Source organism: Aulonocara stuartgranti (genome assembly GCF_965226115.1).
Source record: "Aulonocara stuartgranti genome assembly, chromosome: 7".
NCBI lineage: Eukaryota > Metazoa > Chordata > Actinopteri > Cichliformes > Cichlidae > Aulonocara > Aulonocara stuartgranti.
Window position 1 is genome coordinate 11131841 of NC_138945.1, and position 19816 is coordinate 11151656.

Genomic DNA, 19816 nt, shown 5'->3' on the forward strand with positions numbered 1-19816 from the left:
TTTACAGTTTTGTGTGTGGTGAGGTGTTTTCATAATGTTTTGTTTCTTTTCCTAAAGGCATGGTGTGAAAGTTTCCTCTGCCACTTGTCAGTTAATAATAATAATTTAAAAAAATTATAAGGAAGTCAGTGTATTTACTAGTACTCCCTGTGATCCAAATCTCTGGTCACAGAAGCCCCACCTACCTGCTATTTGCATCTTTCGTTCTAAAGGAGCAGCCAATCAGAAGAAAGTTGCATTAAAGGGTGAGAAGCTAAAACAGCTTGTTTCAGTGGATCGGTAGTAAGGATTTTATGAACTGTGAATCAAGTAGAGAATAAAAACATAAAGGTGGAAATGAGCTTTTCAAGAAGAGCATTTTGTTTTCAATGCGAGTTTCTGTGAAATAAACAGACTGCACACCATCCATCCTGCTGACTTATTCCATTTTAATAAATAAATACAGAAAAATAAGTTCATGGCTCCATAGAGATGTGGTCCTAGTTATAATGCAGGTCAGTAGACAGAGACGCACTGAGGAAAGACAGGCTGCAATCACACAGAAGCAAATAATTTTATCCCTCTACTGCACAGATTTTATGCTTCCACGGCTGATGAAACATGAGCGATAATCAGATTTCACGTGACGGCCGCTCTTTATGTAGGTGGGGAACCGACGATGGCGGGTCCTGATGAGAAATCCAATTTGTTGAGCTCATGAAGCTGCAGTGACTGACAACAGCAAGCTCTGGTTACTGAACTATAGGAGCAAGATGTAGCTTATTGTACAGCTTTGACCTTCTGTCACCCTACAAAACATTACACCTTTGTATCTGCGTCGAAAAGGAAAAAATACAGAACACACAGAGCCATTATATGTCAAAATAATCCCACATGGAGTCTCCTCGGCTACACAATAACAAGCCATTGTGGTTGGGGCCGAATGATCAACAAATCTAGCCATCCAGTCCCCGGACACCGCTTGTTAAAAGCTGCCAGCTACAGTAGTCATACTGTGTGCAATTCATTATTCAGTGGGTTACCTCAAGGTAATTACAGTCACACGAGAACATAGAAACAACGACTGTCCTGTCAGGTCCAAGACACGTGGAGGTATATTGTGATAAATGACAGTATTAACATGCGCAAAGTCACATATCTCTTTAGAGAATTCATATCTTTGTCGCATTATAAAAAAAATTAATCAAGGAACATTATATCTGCTCATCCAAAATAATAATAATAATAATAATAATGATAATAATAAAAAAAGTTACCATGTTTAGCAGAATTAAAAAGAAAAATGGAAGATCTGCATCCCAATCAGTGACCAGTGAGTCTAGAAACACTTTATATGGTAAGTTAGGACAAGCCATTCTATTAATATATATTTATATATGTATGAAACAAGGATTAAGAGGACAGGAAATCATATCATCTCTGTCCTATCATATCATAACAGTCTCCGTCTTTCTTTACAACAGCTTATAATAAGAGCTTTCAAACACAGGCAGGATGTGCAAAAGGAAAGTAGTGCTACTCTGCAGCAGAATCAGATTCCAAATAAAGCGCGTAGACGGTCACATAATACATCTGTGCATCCCAAAAAAAATCTGCAGCTATTTTAATAATTATGTTTTTCTCCAAAAAAAAAAAAAATCCAACAGTCGATGTTCTCATGATGTCAAATGTGTCTATTTTTTAAAAACCTCTTTTTTAGTCTCAATTTAAAGAGAATTCAGGTTTTGGTCCACTGGTCAAACACCCTTTCTCACAGTTTCCTGACAAAATAAACAAATCCATCATAATATTTGGCTGACTGATCAATAATAAAAAAAACACTTGCAGCTCTAGTTTAAAGGTCCATCTTATACATATGTAATAAAATAAGGAATCTGTAGAAGATAATCAATTAATGACTTTCAGAGCTTTTGCAGTCGAGACTAAAATGACACCGCTGTGATGTGAAGTATGAATCCATTTTATGCTGTTAGGCACCATCAAACAAATAAAATGGACTTTAGCTTATTCAATAAAAACTGCTTGTGGTTATCAGATCTCTCTCTCTTCTCTCTCCATCACCTTCTTTCTTCAGTCTCCCAAGTTCATATACAGTTAGGTCCAGTAAAGTTTCTAAGCTACACATTGGAAACAGTCTCGTTTAGTTCTGTGGTGGCTCCTGTACACAGCAGCAAAGGGACGAGGTTCTACTAAGTTTGACTACTGTACTCAGCACCAGCTCTCTGGGTGTTTACCAGACGAGCAAAGTGCTAGAGCGGAGTGTTTGCACGTATGAAGCTGTACACGGTCCTTCATGTACACTCAGCGGCAGAAAGCCTCAGCAGCGAGCTCAGCGGTCTGCCGCTTCACGCGATTTGTTCTCGGTAGCCGGTGACCCGCGGACCGCTAAACAGCCCTTGTCTCCCTAATGTGGAAGCAGCACAACAAATATCGCCGGGGCCGGTTTCACTTAGAGCACGTGGCAGCAGTTGTACTGAGCCAGCGGCAGGATCTTGGGCTTGTTGTGTGTCGGTATGTTGAAGGCCAGAGCTTTCTCACACAGAGGAAACTGAAAGAGACGCTCACGAAGCTTCACGCTGTGCCGTTTTCCCTGCTCCACCCTCGGGGCAGACTCCTCCCGGGTCGTCGCTGCGCTGTGGGGCTGACACCTGTCTGTTAAGAGGTCATCTCTACCGCTTTCTCCTCCCCTGTCGCCTTCTCGTCCTCCTTGTTGCAGCTCCATCTTGTTCCGCCTGGCGGAGGACACCGGGGAGTGATGGGGGTCAGGTTTAGGGAGAGGAGGATGGGGTTTGTTGGTGTTGTTGTTGGGTTCCACCTCCTCGTCCTTTCCTTCCTCTCGGGCTGTGATGTCATGCTGGCCCTGACAGCACGGCACACCCAAAGCCAGCTGGGAGAATGGCGAGACTTCAGGAATCTGACTGACCAGCCTGTCTCCATGACTGACTGGCTGATCTGAAATCACACACCCACTGTCTTCAGTTTTGATTTCTGTCTCCACCTCTGCTTTGTCCCCCTCCTTCATCACCTCCAATGAGCTTCTTAACTCTTCCTCTTCACTGCTGTCTTGATTGTCTGCTCCATCCTGTGTCTTTTTAGTTTCTCTTTCTGGCTCTCCCTCTAGTAAAGAGGCAGAGCCTTCCCCTTCTTTTATCATACTTTCGTTCTCTTCCTCCTCCTCCTCCTCCTCTTCTTCTTCTTCCTCCTCCTCCTCCTCACAGATCTGCTGAAGTGCAGGAAGGTTCTTGGTGATGGGAGGCTCTTCAGCTGGAGGTGGACGCAGGGTGAAGCTGAGGCTGGGCTGCCACGGAGCAGGGAAGGGCTTGTCAGACGATGGCCTTGCAGCGAGTAGATCCCCGCACTCAGGCACTCCTGAGTGGGGAGAGCTGGGAGAAAGGGCCCCTGAGAGCCAGTGCGGTGGGGCCTCTGGACTGAGGAGGGCGTTATCCAACCCCTGGAGCCAGTGGTGAGCCTCAATCTCATCAAGTGAGGAGCGGCGAGATGGATCTTTCTGCAGCATCCTGGAGATCAGACTGACAGGAAAGACAGAGAATTTTATTGTTTGATGGAGGTGATGTAAACGTCTGTTATACTTTAAGCGATAAGCTTTTGGAGCGACTGATTTGACACAGAAAACGACCTGATTCTGATCTGATCTAGGTCATCGGCACACTTATTAAAACCCGTATGTCCAGAAGGATCTTCTGTTCTATTCAGCTCCTCTTCTCAATTGAAACACACCATTGTGTGACCGAGGGCAGAGTCATATGACAAGTGCCGGGTCAGATGTTCGAGGATGTGTTTGCTGCTGCAGATAATCTGACAAAAACCACAGGGCAGAGAGTATTTATGGCTGCTGCCTTTTTAACCTCAGAAGACCGAAGACAAGCTGGAAAAAACCTTTGGGGAGGAAGATGGAAATAAAGCTTCTGTTTTTTTTACACACACACTCTTTGGTATTCAAGGCTAAGGCCTTTGACTCCCCACTTGTGATGTAAATAAAAAACGATGTGTAAACGATGTATTTCTAATGGTGCCCGTGTTGTACAGAAACGGCTCGATGATGACAAGAACCGTGAAATGAGCCTAAAAAGTGGCGTGCTGCTGAAAGTCAGATTTATTGTTGGTTTACTGGCCAGTAATCTGAACTTCCCTCTTTCATAACACAGAGAACAAAAAAGATTGGTGCTTGCACAGCATTACAGTCAGATGGAGGTCTGGACTTTGACACCTTGATTCTTTTCTTTTTCAGTCATTGTAGATTTGCTGCTGTGCTTGTAATCACTGCCTCACTGAATGACCCAATTTTCTGCAAGCTTTAGCTGATGCACAGATGGCCTTACATTTGACTCCACAACACTTTGGTACACAAAGGAGCTCAGTGTGACATGTCGCTCAGACCAAATTTACATCACATTTTTTTTCAATGACCTTTTCCCTCACAAAAAAACAAGACGATAACTAATAAAAATATTTGCGGTCGCCAATGCGGACCCTCAGACTCTTAGTAGATGCACCTGTGGTATAAATGTCAATATCCTATGTGACTTCCTGCTTGAGTTATGGGATTCTCAAGTTTTTCAGAAAATTTGACCTCTGACCCTTTGATCGAGATCATTGAAATTTGAACTTGTTTAGGATATTTAGTAGTAGTCAATATCATAATCCTGCGTTGCCTCGAGTTATCGTGTTCACGCCGCCTGCTCAGCTAAGGGGTAAAAATGAATGCACAAGGACAAAAAAAAAAAAAAAAAAAAAAGATGACGTGTACTGACACTTTTATCAACAAATTAAAACAAGATGAAAATATCCTCCAGAGACCAGATCCAAGATCGGCGATCAAACTAATGAAGTTATGTAGAAAGGTTTGGAAGTGACCCAATCAGAGGTAATCTCCTTGTGAGTGGGGGCGGTACATCTAGCTCCCAATTCTCTCCTTTCCTCATAAAAAAAAAACCCCACAACAAAATTACATCAATGTGGACAACAGGCAAGAAAATACATATCTGATTTTTGAAAATTAATGTTGTGTATTTGAATTGACTTATTAGGATTTGAGAACTTCCTGGTTTATGTTCACAGGACATCCTGCAGAGGTTGTAACTGGGTTTGGAGGTGTTAACGCTGTCCCGATGTTAACCCAGTGTGTGTGTTTTGGATCAGACTGTTAGGAGTGAAGGTAAGATTGTGAAGACAGATGTGCACCTGTGAGCTTTATTTTGTTTCCGGATTAGCAAAACTAAAGACCCAGAAGTTTCCGTGTTGCAATGTTTGGGATGATTCTCACACTGTTAGGGAGAACTATATGTGCAGCAGGGTAATGGAGCCTTTGAGGAAACTAGGACACTGAAATTATTCAGTGAAACGCACGCTAATGAGATGATTTTACGGTCAGCAGATTTTTAACTCATCTACTGAACAGCAGAACCCTCTGGCAGAGAAATCAAAAATAAAGCATTCAGAATAATAAAACCTTTTTCTTCCTCTGAAGATCTGGCCTGAGAGGACCTTGATTGTAAGCTAAGATTTTACTCACTCTCTGCACTCGTCAGACACATGTTCAGGAACGGAGTAACGACAGTCCAAAATCATGACCAGAGTCTCGCTGTCGTTGGTTTCCTGGAAGGGAGGGACTCCACACACCAGCATGTAGAGGATCACCCCCAGAGACCAGATATCTGGAACACACACACACACACAAAAAAAATCACAAAAATTTGCCTTAAATAGCAAATAATTTCCAGACTGAAAATAGCCTCCCATCCCTCTGCTCTCTCATCATAGTTAGAATACTCCGAGCTCCACGGGTCAGATAGGGTATTTAAAAAATTGCCTTTTTGAATGTAGCTCTACTCATTGATCTCAAGTGGTCTCCTTTCTGCCTTAGAGCAACAGTGAGGTCTAGGGTCAGGGTACACACAACAGAGCAGCTCAGATTAAACTACTGCATTCCTCAATGACGTGAAACAATCTAAGAGGAAAGCTTGTGAGTAACAGCTGGATGTCCGGTTTTTAAGAGTCAAAACTTTAAGCGCTAAGCTGTAGACAACTCGGCTAAGCGCTCCTGACCCCGACTGTAAAACCACATTCACACATGCCCGGGCTTCCTGACCGACAGCACTGCTGACAGCGTGCCCTTTTCCCGTCTCCTCCCTTTCCTTCCCCTTTTCCACTTGCCTACCCTCCCTCTCCCGTCCTGATGTAGCAAGAGGAAGTCGATTCACACTCAAAACGGCCTCAGTGAGGCAAGAACACAGCAGCCGGGTCAAGGAAACTCACGCAAGCTGAGGAAAGCGATCTGAGGGCTGAAGGCCATAACAAACAGATGGCTTGTTGTGGTGTTGTGCTATTCTGAGAATGAACTCCCTTCTATCTTTTATGCCTCTTCTCGTGTTGCTTCCCAAACACTGGAAAAAAGAACACTGAACACTGTTTGCATTGTGTGCCAGCCCCAATGTAACACTGTAAATATCACAGATCGTAAATCTTCATCGCTAAAACCTGTCTCTGCTGATATCCCGTTTCCTTCGTGTGCGACCTAAAGGGTAATTAAAGTGGTCTGACCTTGATTTTACAGCTTTTGCTGCTAATCTTTCAGTTTTCCCCTCCACTGTGGATTCTTCAGGGAACACTGCGCTCCACATATAAAGCTATTAAAACTAATTTTTTTAAGCGTATTTACACATCTTTTGTGTTCTTTCCTGCAGAAGAATTACAGCTGTGAAACCGAGACTGAAACTATGATACAAACACTTGTCATGCCTGTACTGCGATACCTCTGAGGGGCTGTTAATGCATGGTTAAAGCAGGCGAGGTCTGGTAAAAGCCGTAACGCTCGTCAGAATTCAAATACCTACATTCAAAAACATTGACCGTTCCAAGGGGCGAAATCCTAAAGATTTTAGTGCCTCAGCTTCTTAACTATCAATCCTTCATTAACCAGCTCATATTACTTGTCCTTTAATTCAGCTTAAGGCTCAACCTGTGACATCAGTGATATCACAACATGAACAATAATCTCGGTTCAAACTAACTGTCCACACCAGTAATAAAATATTAAGCTGTACTCCTGACTGTGAGAAAGACAATCATCACTGGTTAATGAGGTTGTGTTATGAGATAATGAACTAAGGGGACACAGCGTGCTCATTTAGTAACATTTGTCAGTGACACAACCAGTTTAAATCTGAAGGGAACTGACGTTTAAAAAATGAACATCACGCTGTATCAAAAGAGACTTGATATTACTGAACGAGACCAAAAAGTCATCCAGAAAGATACTTTGTTGCAAAAGCAGACAGTTTGATCAGATTTCTCCATTTGAATTTAGTTGAAAAATGCCAAGAGACATGCATAAAATAGCAGTTTTGTACCTACAGGATGATTACCAAAGAGGGATTAGCTGAAAACTTACCATATTTCAGCAAAATAAATTTGAGGAAATTGGACAAAAAGAAGAAGTGGGAGTCCCTTAAATCTATCAGCAACACAGAAACAGTATCTGAAAATTATGACCTTAAGAACCAGGAAAACAAAAACAAAAAACAAAGACCCGCCTTACACTGTATTTCCATTTATGTTTGCATATGTCAATAAATTGCTGCCTCGATTTCCCTTTTTCTTAATGAAACAAAGAAATGAGTACAAATAAAACAGTAGTAGTACAACAAGTGCTTTTTAGAGTTTAGTTATGTTATGTATGACAATCGCTTCGTCTTTTGAAATTAATTAATTTACACATATACCCCAGCTATTTTTTATTTTTATTTTGGAGGGCTTTTTCAAAACTTTTACTAGTTTACAATAAAAGGGAAAGAGTGGGAGAGAATGGAGTTGGGCCGTAGGCAGACTGGTTTTTAGATCTGAGACACATTGAACAGATTGGAGAGACTGAGATAACCAAAAAGCACCACTGAACGACCCTGTACAACTCCTCCATGTAATACACTGTACACACCGTAATAGCTCCACCCTTTGCACATGCTCTACAGTAAAATAACAAATGTTTTACAGGTTAGAGTTAAATGTCAATCATATATATTTCACCTCTATAATAGTCTTGATATTTAAGTGATTTGTATATATTAGTGATCTTTCTTTGTAATATATCATATTATTTAATTAGGTTAGTCTGTTACTGTCTTAGAGCAACTGTAACCCACACAATTTCCTTAGGGATTAGTAAAGTATTCTGATTCTGATTTTAAAGGTTATTGCATTCAGTGCTAACAGACACATGCTAACACGCTACACACAAATGTTTCCAGTAAAAAATAAAATAAAAAAAAGATTCAATGGAACAAAGTGAATCAGCAATCTGCCGATTCGATTTGTTCCATTTAAAGCACCGGATGCACATGTTCGAACTCTTTACCCTTTGAAATCCTACTAGGAGTAACCTAGTATCTGTCATATTTCAGGCCTGCTTATAGAACGAAATGTTTGCACCAGAAGTAAGTAAATGTGGTCTCTGCCTATGCAGCTACCCCATAGGATGTGGTCATCAAACCACATAATTGTCAAACTTTATGCAATAGTTCAATGAAACTGGAGAGCTGTCCCACACTGGTGCTACAAGAAAGACGAGCAGTAACCACAATAAATAACATTTATACGGAAAATGTGGGGGAGGTTTAGAGTTAATAATAAAAATGACACATGTATTACCTGAGACTGCTAGACTGCTAACCATAACCCTGAGATGCTCTTTGTTTTCTAAATATCGACATCCGTTTCTCAGAATTGAAGCCCTTGTGGACACAGCACACTTGCAGTGCAATCAGTTTTGCAACTAATTTAGTTCACATTAGTTTAAAATAACACATAATAGTGGACATGTTTTAGGGCACAGGTAATCCTGAAACTGCAGAGATGCAGTGTGCCTGCAGCTACACACACCGTTATAATAACACAAAACAAAACCCTCCTTATTAAATCCTGAGCAAGTCAGACATAAAAGGATTTCAAAAATATTTTTAGGAGTATAATAAAACATTGTGGTACATTCAAATCCTCCTCCATCCAGTGATTCTCACATGTAACAGCCCCGTATGTGATCAGACATCCAGCCATTGTTCCACATTGTTCTCATGACAGTCCAAACAAGAGCCCTCAGTTCTCACCACACGACTATCGCACGCACGCTCATGCACACGCTAATATTGGTCCAGGGACGTATTATGCAACAGGGAGGAGAAACCACTGAGTGCTGGGAGTGTACTTTTCTCTGCTCACTGGGGAATATCACACATTCTTACCATGCATTAGTGGCCTGCTGACAGGACAAAGATCAACAGCAGACACACACACATACATCCATACAAAGTAAACACAAACCAGATGCAGATATAGGCTGAATCACGTTAGAAAATAAGTTAAACTATGAAAACTGTTGCGATACAAAACCTCGTGCACAGAATTCACTGCAGCTTCAAAGAGTTAATGACTGATCTGTGGTTCTCTACTGGGGCCATCTCCTTTTAAGTACACTTTTCAAGGCCAAATACGTCAGAAAGGGTCAGCACAGCTGACTCGTTTCCAACGGGTCCTCAAGTTCAGACTAAATATAAATGCAGCCCTTTTTTTGCCCAGATTTGGCCAGCATGAAAAATGCTGTTAGATCATCAGTAACCGATGTATTACAGGAATTTCTCATGATCTTGGGAAATGTTATTATTTTGATATGATTATCTTCTAAGTCTTTCATAAAAATCTTGATAAGGAAGGAAGTTGTCAATACATAAAAATACATACTCATATTATTTTAATAACTGTGAAGTCATCTGGTGTGGTTACCTTGACATGAAACTGTGTTACTTCAAAAGAAATGCAGTAATAAACTTAAAACAATAGTAAATAACAACACCGGCCAAAACGCTAAATTGGAACATTAATGAAATAATGTGATAGTTTTTATTAAATTTTTTTGCAGTGCGTATCAAAAATTCAGGCAAATTACATTTAGCGAACTATTCTGGACCAAAACTGGCATTCATACAGATACTTTTCAGGTTGTTCTGGTAAATGTAATTTTACTAATATTGCTACTGAATCATGTGTTCATCCCCTTAAAACAAATGTGAAGCTTACAGTGAGCAGACTGGAGAGTCCACACAAAAGTAGCTGAACTAGTCAGGAAGTACAGTTCCCCCCTTAAACACAACAGAAAAGTATTCAAACAAGGTTTTGCTCTGTAGGCACTCTTATGACAAAGTCAGGAACTTATTTTGCTGTGCCATTAATATCTTAAAATAGAGACCAGTTGGTGACCTCCTTGGAAATCTCTGGGAAAAATGTCTATATAAGAACAGTCTCAACTGACTGGTGAGTGGCTGCTGCACCAAAACCCTGCTAATGACTGCTTTAGTTGCTAACAGATTGCTGCTGTTGCCTTCAGTTTGCATGACATGTACCGATTCGTCTGCAAATGCTCGCTATTTTCTCACCAAACTATAGTGACACTGTAAACACCTTCAAAATAAAAGTTGTATCTTACTGCTGCAACCAACACATTTGGTCACAATTTCACTGCCATTTGATGAGTAATACAAAGTACTGGTGACCATGGCAACCTGCAGGCAACCTAAGCAATTGCAAGGAGGTTTTCGGTGCAGCACCGTACACTTTTTTTGTGACCAATTCAGCTAGCAATTTCCAGAAATCTCCAGAAGCCACTGGCCATGTAATCAACCAGTAACTACTAGATATCTCCACCTCAGATAATATACTGGTTGCCGACAGGTCTCCAGGCCTGTGTGACTGAAGCCTTACACTGACTACTGAAGTTTAACACATTAAGAATGTATTTATTTATTCAGAATAGGATGATGCCATTTAAAATACTTTAGCAATCAATTTCATTTATGGATATGCCATCAGTTCATTAAATTAACAGAAAATTTCCCCCCGCCCTGGTATCACAGAAAGCCATGTTGCTTTCATGTTGCTCTCTTATCCAACATGAAATTCTGAAATACTGGAATTTTAAAAAATATGCCAAAATGCATGTTTAATGTTGAATTCCTATTAAAAAAAAGTGCATCATTTTCCTGGATTGAGATGGTCAGGTGGGAAGCGTTTGCTGACCTGACGCAGAATAACCCTTTAGGCTACTTTCGGGCAGGTGACAGCAAAGACTGTTTAAAAGAACAAGAAAAAAAAAGTTGAGAAGCATTTCTTAGGTCCTAAGAGAGAGCCATTACAAATCACATGCTGTGCCCAGAAACATCGACTGATGCACACTGTTGCACAATATTCCCCCCAAGAAGGATGCATCTGTTTTTGGATTTAGTTGCTAAGAGATAATCTGTTCACTGCACCATTATACTTCCTAGTATGTGTCAACGTTGCTGGTGCTGTGGTTTTCAAGCTTTGGAAAAGTACTTGTTGCTACAAACAGTCAAGCAGCCTTGAGGTTGATATGAAAACACCAACAAAGAGGTTTTGTGCGGAAAACCTCTCGGTAAAGAAGCTCTTCCTTGGTCTAAAATAGGATGTTCAGAGGGGGCTTTACATGTGCTACTCCCCACTGGGTAATGAGCAGCCATGACCCTCCACCCTAAAGCAGACAAATGAGTGGTGTGTATGATGTGGCAGCCAGATACAAAGACTGAACACATTTGTCGACACTGGAGAGCACATCAAAGAGTTCAAAGCCACCTGTAACCCCCAGATTTCATTACTGTTTCTGACTTACTAAGCACTGTATCTAGCATGTAGGTATTTAGAGAATCTAACTGACACAAAAAAGCCCATACATTTAATGCTTCAGTCTGTAAAAAAGCAGCTTTTCCTCTATCACATTTGGGGTTTTTTTCTGATTATGCCATCTTTATAACGTTAGTGCATTTTGCTGAACCTTTCCATGGCAACCAGCTGTCAGAAACACAAACATTTGTAGCTGACTCTCAGAATAATCAGCCAAAAGCAGAAGTTCCTCCTGTACAGAACATACCCGACCACTTTAGCTCTTCCTTTTTTCTTATCTGACATTTCCCTCAACTATATTGCACAGCCCTACTCTTTGTCATAACTCACCTCTTGCTGTCATATTTACATTTGTTCAGGAAGAGCTCTTTCCCACACTGATAAGCTACTATTTTTGTCCTCTTTAATTTATGACAAACTAATTCTCATTAGCCAGTGACTGGGAAAAATAAGGAAAAGACCCACATATATCGTTAACACGATGACCTTGGTCTGTGAAGCCTAACAATTACACTTAGAGTGCAGAAAGTGTACACACATGCACGCACACGGTAAAGGGCAGATATTATGTAACTGCAGTGTTTATCTTTTTCAAAGGCAAGAAGTCCTGCAGACATTCCTGCCTCTACTCTAAATCATATGACCGTCATCAAACACCAGCACCACGTCTTCAATCAAGCTGCATGTTAACTATTGCTGGACTGCAGATTTTGAAAGTTTTACAGTATATTAGGGTTTTATTATGATTATTATTATTATTATTATTAATAATAATAATAATATGACTTTTGAACACGACAACATTTTTATTGGTTTATAATGCTTCACTCTGCTGCTAGAAGGTTTTAATGTCATCATACATAAAGAAACAATAAAACCAATTAAACCAAAACAATAAATAATGTACTCATATGCTTTCATTAACAAACATTAACATCTGACAAAGGGCTAGTACAGAGCCAGTCCTTAGCAGGCTGCCTGTTATCTTCTTCTGTCAGATACAACACCTCTTATTGTTGCTGCTGTTTTTTTAAACACAGTCAGCATACAGCAAGCTTATTAGTGTTGCAGCGTTGGTACGATCTCCATTCGGAGTTCTTCAAAACTTTCTGTACACTTTTTATCATCATGCATGATCTCGGCCTCACTTGATTCCCTGTCGCTGTGTAAGGAGGAGCTCTGAGCTCAGAAGCAGAAAGAGCTCTCATCCTTCATCCTCCGACTTTACAGAATGTTATGCTATCTAGGTAGCAAGCATTGCCGAGCATGCTGCATGGTGTCTTTCAAATTATTGCCCCCCTGAAGAGAAGTTTCAGATTATTAGCTGCTGCTTTATATTGCTTTTTGTACCACATAACTAGAACTGTGGGTAAGAAGGCTGAACAGTTAAAATAGATCCCCTCTCCCCTGCATGTCAGTCCAATATTATAGTACATGTAAGCCCCTTGAAAAGCCACAGAAGCTGCTTTGTCGATTTACTGGTTTGGTGACATCCTGTATAAAGTTATCAGATGTACATCTAGTATACTTTCAGGCTTTAAAGTATAAAACAAAATCCCCACAGCAGCCTGATTATATCAGACTGAAATATCAAACGGACACAGACTGCAGTCTGTGTGTGCGCGTGCAAAGATAGGTTTATGAGTCATCTTACTAAGCTGAGATCACTGAGGGACATCTCTTCTTCTGTGCAGCTCAGGATTACGACAAACATTCATGAATATATAGATGCATGTGTGCACGGAGTGATGGAAGTGTACATTTCTGTCAAAGTGACGACATAAACATGAAATCTACAGTTTGAGTCACACTAAGACGAGCAAAAATAGAACAGAAAAATGCGCTTCGAGTCAAGTGAAGCAGAAAACAGGCTTAAAGGATGTAATAATAATAAATGGATTTCAATGGACGCCCTTCGAGTGGACGCTTTTAGAAACAGGAAGTGACATTAAAAAGGAACTAATGCAACTTGTAAGTCATGCTGAAGTTATGTGTGCGTGTGAAAAGATTCTTCAGATCACAATTCTCATCTTTACGACACCCATAAACAATATAGCAAATTCAAAGCACTGGTTTCTTAAATTACAGTTTTTCTTGTTTTGATCCATTTACATGTGCAAATGCCAGTAAAAGCCCTTCTGCAAGAGCACAAACTATTTTACATTCAAGACAGATGCATTTGTAGTTGACAGAACGGCAACCAGTCCTTGCCGAAATCCAGCCTATTCCAGCTTAGCAGATAAGACCACCGACATCCCTGAAGCCCACATGCTGAGTTTGCCTGCCCCCCCGGGATGCGCAAGACCAAATCCCTCAATTCTCCTTCTGTTTCTATAAACTCAAATCCCACAATCTATCTGCCGGCTTCACCTCTAAACTCCCACAAATCCCAACAGTACAGAGCAGCCTTTCTAGTAAGGATAAACAGTGATGCACAGTAGTTTCTCTATCTGCTATCTGTCTCTGTCCTCATCTCCCTCTCGCACACATACACACACACACAAATGCTTGTTATGCAGAGTGGGGGCATGCTGGTGAGCTGCAGTGGTTGGTTCCTCTGCAGAACGTGCCCAGTTGGCTCATGACTGGCTGGCTTGCTTAGACTGACCCAGATACACACACTAATCCTCAACGGATATACAAACACACACACACACAGACAATTGCATACTAGCACACAAATATGGAAGAGACACACTGAGACACAAGGAAATGCACAGGGATACCTACACAGGGTCAAAGAGACAAATATGGGCACCTACTGTTCACCCACACAAACAGTTGGGCTCACGGAAACAGACAATACAGGCTTGTTGGTGAATTTTGACTGTGTTAGCAGTTTGTTGCAGCTGCATCAAACACAATCAGTAATTTTTCCACCCATTGGCAACAGCACATGACAAAACAGCTTCATCTTATCTTACCTAATCTGCTGACTCTACTGTGTGAACAAAAGATCTTCAACAGCCGTCAACCAGACTTTAAAAAAGTAAGTTTTTCTAAACTACTTAATCTAAGGTTAAGAAAAAGAAATGTTAAAATCCTCAGACGAAAATGTATATTTTAACAACTTTGCTCCCATGACGAATGGGTAAAATCTGATGTGGGTGCCGACAATGATAAGGCGTCTGGTAGAAAGCTACTGAATTTACCCTCAGGCAAGTTTGCTCTGCTCAGAGTGGAAAATAATTAAATGACATGAAACAGATATTGAAGCCTCGATGGCAAAATTACACATGCTAATCAAAGAAAAGAAAGACTTTGATGCTGCATGCAACCTCTGGGCATCGCTCAAAAGTACAGCGGCCTTTAATCATTTCATTTTTTGAAAAATCTGTAAATTTGTTTCTCTATTAATCGATTTTACGAGAAAAAATAGAGCACACTGACTGCTTTAATTTCTCCGTCGTGTATGTGTTAGAATGCATAACAACTTAAGCATTCCAATACACAAAACAAAGTTCATTATCACATATTTGAGGAGGTAGAACTGACCAATGTCTGCTATTTACACTTTAAAAATGTTCAAGTTTGATAATACAAACACTCCAGTGCAGTTTGTGCTCACCTGTCTACTTATGAGCCCCTGTCACTGGTTTTACTGGACTGCGAGTTTTTCCCACTGTACTTGAGAGGGCCACCCAGATATATTTTGTTTATTATTGACACTTTATATAACTGAGACAACAACTACCTACAGTCTTTCCTGGCTAGTGTGTCTGTAGAGACATGCATGTTGCTATTATGGTGGTTGTTCAGCTGTCTCGAGGCTTTCGTTCAGCAGCCAGATGGACTCCAGCTTCACTCTCTTGGAGTGCATAGTCCTTTTTTCTGTTCTGGAGATCTGAGGTAAGCTGGAGGCTTGCAGAGCAGGCCAAGAAGGCAAGCTAGTCCATCCAAAGGATGAGGAACTCACTGTCGAGGCAGCTGATTACTGCCTCGTTAAATGTTGATATAGAATTAATGACTACAATATAATTATTTACTTGGAATTTATTTAGGAACACAAGGAAGTATTGTGTGAGTATTGTGAGTATTTCTGTGGGATATATCATAAACCTACTAAAAATACTCTTACATTCTACCACTGTTCAACAGTTTGTCAAATATTGTTTTCCCCCCCTCATAATATTACCATAATAACAGAGTATAAAAACAAAGCCAACAAAGCGGATATTTCTAAATATGATGATGTTATATAAGACTAATTTGCATTTTATGTTTGCCTCCCTTTGTCCAGGTTTGCCTGGCAGCTTTAAAATCTCTGATCTCAAGCTCAGCGCTTAAAAAACAAAACAAAATAACAACACATAGATACAAAAAAGAAAATACATTTTCTCTGTCTCACCCACAGCCGGAGCATCGTACTCTTCTCCCAGCAGAATCTCAGGAGCAGAATATGCCAGCGACCCACAGCTGGTGGCCAGCATCATCCCGGGCTGGAATAAGTTGCTGAACCCAAAGTCAGTGAGCTTGACGGCGCCTTGCTGAGGGAAGAAAACCACGTTCTCAGGCTTCAGGTCCCGGTGCACTACATGCAGCTGGTGGCAGTAGGACACAGCACGCACAATCTGGGCGAAGTGACGCTTGGCGGTAACCTCGGCCACGCCTCCCTCGTGGCGGAGGATGTAGTCGTAGAGGTCACCGCCCTCAGCCAGTTCCATCACCAGGTAGAGAGTGGTGGGTGTGTCGATGACCTCGTAAAGGCGAACCACGTTGGGATGCTGCACCCGCCTCATGCATCTGATAATGGAGGGACACATTTAAACAAAGATGGTTTCAACCATTCATCTTGAACAGCAAGCTTCTTAGTCTGAGATCAGTATCTGTTCAATCTTTATTTTTTATCATTCATACCTCACTTCCTGTAAGAGGTGGCTCGTTGCCATTACATCTAGTTTTGTCTTGTCTATCATCTTGACAGCCACCAGTTGCCCCGAGTTGACATTACGGCCCAGTTTAACAACAGCAAAGTGACCCCTGCCCAACGTCCGACCCAGATGGTACAGTCCGCTGAGATCAGAGCGACCAGGGCTGCTCTGCAGGTCCGGATGTTCATCCTGGGAAGCATTTATACCTCCAGAGGAGTCCATATTTAAAACTGAGAGGGGCTTCACAAGGGAGCAGGTGGAAATTGGTTGCGTGAAGGTGTCAAGGACTGAAAAAAGGGAGGGAAGGTGCAAGGCAGCGAAGTTCCTCACTGCTGAAGAGTCGCCTGGTTGGACAAAGAAATGACAACACAATGAAACTAAATTGACTGTGCTGATTATTTTGGCCTTTGGCCCGAAGGGAAAAGGGCTTTCGATGAGGTCAGCTGCTGCCATCAGGCACGGGACCAGAAAGAGGCTGATATTAAACATCGCTTAACGAAAGGCACAGAAAACAGGACACGGTTAAATTAAGTAGCGAGGACTAGATTAGAGTGTAGCAGAATTACAGTCTAGCAATAAGAGCAACAGAGTGTAAAATATTGTGTTATTGTCTGAGGGGCTGCGTTTGGCTTCATCTCAAATAACACCATCAAGCACAAATGGCACGCTTAATCAATACTGTAACAAGAAACCATAATGTACATCTGTGCGCGTACGCGAGTGTGTTTGTGTGTCATTAGTTCGGTTAAGAGGGTCACAAGGTGGCAATAGACCTGATGATATCATCATTATATCATCCCCAGCTTCACTGCTGCTTTCTTTTGATTTTTATTAGGTTATTCAGTTGGAGGAAAACAGGTAAACACACGGATGGGAGTTCATCTATAAAGGTGAAAAACAGAAAAATAAAGTAGATGTTGTTCAAAGTTACTAGAAATTAAATCTTTGTTGTGTGGGAAAACTTTAAGCCCAGTAAATTTAAAAAAAAAAAAAAAAACGTTGTTCTACACCTCTGAAGTATCCATTGGCAGCTAATAGCCCCTTTAGTGAATAAAACCTTAAAAAAAATTGTAAATACTGTTTCTTAGGGGTTGTTTTGCATCTCTGTAGGTACTCTGTATCTGTAGTTATTCCATAATTTCTGTAGAGTCCCTTTGCTTCACGGTGTGATTGTTCTTTTGTGCCTACCTGCAAGTCAGTTTTTTACATTTCTGTTTTCATTTTGATTTCGTTTCAGTTATTTCCCAGACTCTGCTTGCTTTCGGTTTAGTTTTTAGTGTTAAAAATGTAGCTAATATTGTTTTTTTCCACCAAACTTTTAGCTTTTATTTTTCTCACGCCGTAGTTGTTTTCACAACTTTTTTCTTCCCATAAGCAGAAGAAACTTTTGCATCTCTTTGTATCTCTAAGTGGGCTTTTCTCTGTGACTTTTCTGTTGTTTTGAGTATCTGCAGTCACCGTGCATCTCTTTCCACAGTTGTTTTTCTCTACTTTTTGTCATGTTGTATCTCTGCAGTTGTTTAACATCTCTTTGCAGTCATTTTCCACTTCTTTGACGGGAGTTTTGAGTGTATTTGGCATCATCTCTGCTTGTTTTTGTGCCTTCTCTCTAACTGTTTTGCATCTCTTTTGAGTTAGCGTTCACTTGATTACACTGACAACTACAACAATCATTTCAAACAAAGGCTCAGAGGACCCTTTTGAGCTATTCTGAGGCAGACATATGATTTTATCAAAACGGACAACTGTTTTTTTCATCTACAACCTTTTACACTATGATTTATTTATCACCAGTATATAACGCAGCATCACTATTATCGGCAGCCTATTTAAAGCCCCTCTGAACAGCTTCTCCGGGCAGAATCAGGCCTCCCTGTCTTAGATATGTGCTAATGTCCTCGGTTGTACAGTTGTATCACATCCACTGCACCCCGTAATCCTGACTCGGGGCTGCCACACTTGTGTTAAGGCCAGCTGTTCTCTTCTTGGCCTCAACTGCAGTCCCGAGTTGGCACACACACGCACGCGCATGTAGTCATCCTCCAAAACAACCATTACCAACAACCTCACGGACACCGACAGAGCTACGGCAGTAAAGTGCCGTTACTGCTGTGAAGATACAGCGGTGGCGGCGGTGCTAACTTACCATTGTCGTGTAAATATCCCGAGTAGCGAGCGGCTCTTTCGGTCACTCCGCGGCTCCACGCTCGGTGTCCCCGCTGAATTCTGCTGTGTGAGTCGGCAGCTTCTTGCTGTCTTTCACAACACTCCCATGTTCCCGGTCCATACTTTTCTCATGACCGCCCGCCTCACTTCGCACTCTCTCCGTGTCCTCGAGCTCCGCGACCGCGCGCCCGCTCATCGAAGTTGCAGAACGGAACTTGTCGTGCGCGCGCGTGTCCGGCTAGCTTTTGACGTCAATGCATATTTCGTCTCGCTCGCTCGCTCGCGCGGAGCAGCCAGCGGTCGCGAGCCTCTTGTACGCAGTGAGGAGAGGAAAATAACTGAATGGACGCTTCGGAAGTCCAAGAATTATGTAACGGCTGAGGTGTTTCGCTCTGTAAACAGGAGCAGGGAACAAAGAGCTATAGCATAGCGTACTGACAGGACAGGGGCCCCAGGACAGACGCACAGCGGGGCCCTCGACCTTACAAGATATCAAAGATGTCATGAGTCTTTGTGCTGGTTTCGTTTTTCTTTGCAACCGCTCTTTTTCCTTCTATCTATAGTTCCTTTATGCTTCTCTGTGCCACCTCTTTGTAATTCTTTTCATTAGTTTCAGTGTTATTGTTGAAGATTTGTCTTTTTGGTTGTCTTTTGGATCCTTGGAGGGCAGTTCCCAGTTCCCATACAGCCACTTTATGTTTCAGTGTGAAAATTTTTGCGTGTGTTATCTTTGCTTTTTATATTCTTTCTCTCTTCATAGTTCAAATGTAAATACACTATATTGCCAAAAGTCTTCACTCACCTATCCAAATCTTGAATTTCTGGTGTTCCAAACACTTCAACAGATGCATAAATTCAAGCACCTACGCATGCAGACTGCTTCTATAAACATTTGTGAAAGAATGGGTCGCTCCCAGGATCTGAGTGAATTCCAGCATGGTACCATGATAGCAACCATAAATATTCCACAGTAAACTGTCTGATATTATAACAAAGTAGAAGAGGTTTAGAATGGCAGCAACTAAGCCATGACATACTAGTCAACATTCACAGCAAGTACAATCACAGCAGATGCT

The 19816-nt window shown here is 41.4% G+C and overlaps 1 protein-coding gene across 1 annotated transcript; it reads right to left on the minus strand.

Moving 5' to 3' along the window:
* Positions 1-408: 408 nt before the first annotated feature.
* snrkb (SNF related kinase b) lies at positions 409-19198 on the minus strand. The gene is made up of 5 exons (XM_082538699.1): positions 18721-19198; positions 16561-16918; positions 16052-16446; positions 5534-5675; positions 409-3530 (listed from the first exon to the last, which is right to left on the minus strand). Exons 2-5 carry the CDS (start codon positions 16794-16796, stop codon positions 2450-2452), a joined length of 1854 nt encoding a protein of 617 aa, XP_082394825.1. The 5' UTR covers positions 16797-16918; positions 18721-19198; the 3' UTR covers positions 409-2449.
* Positions 19199-19816: the final 618 nt, after the last annotated feature.